The sequence below is a fragment of the Aptenodytes forsteri genome, unplaced genomic scaffold (genome assembly GCF_000699145.1).
Source record: "Aptenodytes forsteri isolate BGI_AS27 unplaced genomic scaffold, ASM69914v1 Scaffold275, whole genome shotgun sequence".
In the NCBI taxonomy this organism is placed as follows: Eukaryota; Metazoa; Chordata; class Aves; order Sphenisciformes; family Spheniscidae; genus Aptenodytes; species Aptenodytes forsteri.
Window position 1 is genome coordinate 1 of NW_008795247.1, and position 1,492 is coordinate 1,492.

Here is a 1,492-nt window from a genome sequence, read left to right on the forward strand (position 1 = left end):
AGCCCGGCGTCTAATTACAGGGGAGCCGGCGCCGCCGCCGCTGTGAGCACGGCTTTGCTGTGAACGGTGTCCCTCAGAGCCGGGCCGGACGGGGAGAGGGTTTGTTTGGGACCCTGCGGTGGTGTTCCCGGGATGGGTTTTGCAAGAAGGGTCGGTGTTTTCTGAGATCTCTCAACGCGGAGCCCCGTCTCAGCCTCGTCAAGCCCAAGCTGTGAACGGTGTCCCTCAGAGCCGGGCCGGACGGGGAGAGGGTTTGTTTGGGACCCTGCGGTGGTGTTCCCGGGATGGGTTTTGCAAGAAGGGTCGGTGTTTTCTGAGATCTCTCAACGCGGAGCCCCGTCTCAGCCTCGTCAAGCCGGAGCTTGTGCTTAGAGCTCTTTACGGAGCAGGGCGTTAGCTTAAAAACTCTGGGGAGGTAGAATCCAAAAAAACCCCGAAACCCAAGCTTTTGTGCTTTTGAGTGTGCGTGTGGCGGTATGGCTAGGGAAGAAGTCCTCCCTCTGCGAATCCTTCTCCAGCCGACGGAGGAGAAGGATCCCAATCCTGAGGATGAGAGACCCTGTGCAAGAGCGAGCAGTCTCAAAACCCTGACGGTCCGGCTGGATTGGATGGGATATACGCGGCTTCAGCCTCTCGCAAAATTGAGCCGCCAAGCAGGGCGGTATCTTTGTGATCTCAAAACTCGAAATACATTCTTCCGTCTTGCAGGTATCCAGAAAACATTACGCCAGAAACTGAAGAGGCGGAGCCCAAACCGATGGTCATTGGCACCAACAACGTTTTTGAAGTTGGGTGTTGTATCCTTGCTGCGCGGTGAGGCAGACCGTCCGATGCGCTGCGCTTTCGGGCCGGCACAAGGGGAAGCATGTGTGGGCTCTGTCGGGGTTTAACCAGCTCAGGGCTATTGAAGGTGCAGGGTGCTGGTTTGAAAATGGCGTCGGGGTTTAGCTTTTGAACTAAAAGCAAAACATTTTACGGTTTTCTTGAACACGGACCCGTAGATTCCCAGGCAATGAAGGTGGGAGATAACAACGTCATCGAATCCAAAGGTAAGTCTCAGCTTATCTCCTTGGCCCTTGTGAGATTTTGCTCTTGTAGACGCTGGGGACCGCGGAGGATTACATGGTGGTGTCTTGCTGGAGCTGAGGCCAAACGGCAGCTTGCCACAAAGCTGTGATTTTCACACAGAACTCACGTGTGTTACTGCCTTGGTGGGAGCTGGGCTGGGCCTGGCTCTGGCTCCGGGCGCTGAGCAGCTTGTGATCTTGATGTCTGGCGGTGCAGGGTTTAACCGCGGCGCGGGCACGACTCTCACAGGGGTTCCTCTCTCCCTCTGGCAGCATTTGTCGGCAGGAACGTGATCCTGACGAGCGGCTGCATCATCGGGGCCTGCTGTAACATCAACACCTACGAGGTGATCCCCGAAAACACCGTCATCTACGGGGCCGACTGCCTCCGCCGCGTCCAGACCGAGCGGCCGCAGGGGGGTGTG

At 57.1% G+C, this 1,492-nt stretch overlaps 1 protein-coding gene across 1 annotated transcript in view; it reads left to right on the top strand.

Moving 5' to 3' along the window:
• Window positions 1–708: 708 nt before the first annotated feature.
• Window positions 709–1,492, top strand: part of DCTN6 (dynactin subunit 6) — a gene marked incomplete at its 5' end in the record, with an annotated part of 1,230 nt that continues 446 nt past the window's right edge. The window contains 3 exons of the mRNA XM_009278781.2: window positions 709–797; window positions 1,002–1,049; window positions 1,341–1,483. Coding sequence (XP_009277056.2) covers window positions 709–797; window positions 1,002–1,049; window positions 1,341–1,483 — 280 coding nt within the window. The remainder of the gene's footprint in view (window positions 798–1,001; window positions 1,050–1,340; window positions 1,484–1,492) is intronic.